Source organism: Coregonus lavaretus (assembly GCF_964263955.1).
Source record: "Coregonus lavaretus genome assembly, contig: HAP1_SCAFFOLD_2520, whole genome shotgun sequence".
Lineage (NCBI taxonomy): Eukaryota > Metazoa > Chordata > Actinopteri > Salmoniformes > Salmonidae > Coregonus > Coregonus lavaretus.
In genome coordinates this window covers 75001-76826 of record NW_028156121.1, presented here as the reverse complement: position 1 = coordinate 76826, position 1826 = coordinate 75001, and the positions used below count along the sequence as shown (strand labels likewise).

At 42.9% G+C, this 1826-nt stretch overlaps 1 protein-coding gene across 1 annotated transcript in view; it reads right to left on the bottom strand.

Annotated features, from left to right (window-relative positions):
• Positions 1 to 285: 285 nt before the first annotated feature.
• LOC311126761 (CWF19-like protein 1) overlaps positions 286 to 1826 on the bottom strand; it is a gene marked incomplete at its 3' end in the record, with an annotated part of 7062 nt that continues 5521 nt past the window's right edge. Inside the window, exons 6-7 of the mRNA XM_084200745.1 lie at positions 1315 to 1430; positions 286 to 301 (exon numbers count right to left, since the gene is read on the bottom strand). Coding sequence (XP_084056871.1) covers positions 286 to 301; positions 1315 to 1430 — 132 coding nt within the window. The remainder of the gene's footprint in view (positions 302 to 1314; positions 1431 to 1826) is intronic.

Sequence of the window (1826 nt, the reverse complement as noted above, 5' to 3'; positions counted from 1 at the left end):
AGTGTGTATTCACCTGTCAGGTTGTGTTGTGTGTGTATGATAGTGTGTGTGTGTGTGTATGATAGTGTGTGTGTGTGTGTATGATAGTGTGTGTGTGTGTGTATGATAGTGTGTGTGTGTGTGTGTGATAGTGTGTGTGTGTGTGTATGATAGTGTGTGTGTGTGTGTATGATAGTGTGTGTGTGTGTGTGTGATAGTGTGTGTGTGTGTGTGTGATAGTGTGTGTGTGTGTGTATGATAGTGTGTGTGTGTACCTGTAAGGTAGTCTCTCATAGTGAACTCCCTCTACAGCAGCCCAGTGCTGGTATGGTAGTTTATATACAGTGTGTATTCACCTGTCAGGTTGTGTTGTGTGTGTATGATAGTGTGTGTGTGTGTGTATGATAGTGTGTGTGTGTGTGTGATAGTGTGTGTGTGTGTGTATGATAGTGTGTGTGTGTGTGTACCTGTAAGGTAGTCTCTCATAGTGAACTCCCTCTACAGCAGCCCAGTGGTGGTATGGTAGTTTATATACAGTGTGTATTCACCTGTCAGGTTGTGTTGTGTGTGTATGATAGTGTGTGTGTGTGTGTATGATAGTGTGTGTGTGTGTGTATGATAGTGTGTGTGTGTGTGTATGATAGTGTGTGTGTGTGTGTGTATGATAGTGTGTGTGTGTGTGTATGATAGTGTGTGTGTGTGTGTATGATAGTGTGTGTGTGTGTGTGTGTATGATAGTGTGTGTGTGTGTGTATGATAGTGTGTGTGTGTGTGTATGATAGTGTGTGTGTGTGTGTATGATAGTGTGTGTGTGTGTGTATGATAGTGTGTGTGTGTGTATGATAGTGTGTGTGTGTGTGTGTATGATAGTGTGTGTGTGTGTGTATGATAGTGTGTGTGTGTGTGTATGATAGTGTGTGTGTGTGTATGATAGTGTGTGTGTGTGTGTATGATAGTGTGTGTGTGTGTGTGTGATAGTGTGTGTGTGTGTGTATGATAGTGTGTGTGTGTGTGTATGATAGTGTGTGTGTGTGTGTGATAGTGTGTGTGTGTGTGTGTGATAGTGTGTGTGTGTGTGTATGATAGTGTGTGTGTGTGTGTATGATAGTGTGTGTGTGTGTGTGTGATAGTGTGTGTGTGTGTGTGTGATAGTGTGTGTGTGTACCTGTAAGGTAGTCTCTCATAGTGAACTCCCTCTACCCCAGCCCAGTGGTGGTATGGTAGTTTATATACAGTGTGTATTCACCTGTCAGGTTGTGTTGTGTGTGTATGATAGTGTGTGTGTGTGTGTATGATAGTGTGTTTGTGTGTGTATGATAGTGTGTGTGTGTGTACCTATAAGGTAGTCTCTCATAGTGAACTCCCTCTACAGCAGCAAAGTGGTAGCGCGGTTTCAGCTTGTAAGCCAGCTGGGAGATGGAGGTTGTTCCACAGAACTTAGTGTTCACTTCCTGAAACAAAGAACAGTTTAGTTTCAAAGAAACCACACTGTTTATCTGGGTCAAACACACAGCCTTTGGGGCTGGTAGCTATTGGGTAGTGGGGCTGGTTAGAGAGTAGTTAGGTTAGTTAGAGGATAGTTAAATTAGATAGAGGATAGTTAGGAGCTGGTGAGGTTAGTTAGGAGGTAGTTAGGTTAGATAGAAGGTAGTTAGGTTAGATAGAGGATAGTTAGGGGATGGTAGGGATAGTTAGGAGGTAGTTAGGTTAGATAGAAGGTAGTTAGGAGCTGGTGAGGTTAGTTAGGAGGTAGTTAGGTTAGATAGAAGGTAGTTAGGAGCTGGTGAGGTTAGTTAGGAGGTAGTTAGGTTAGATAGAAGGTAGTTAGGAGCTGGTGAGGTTAGTTA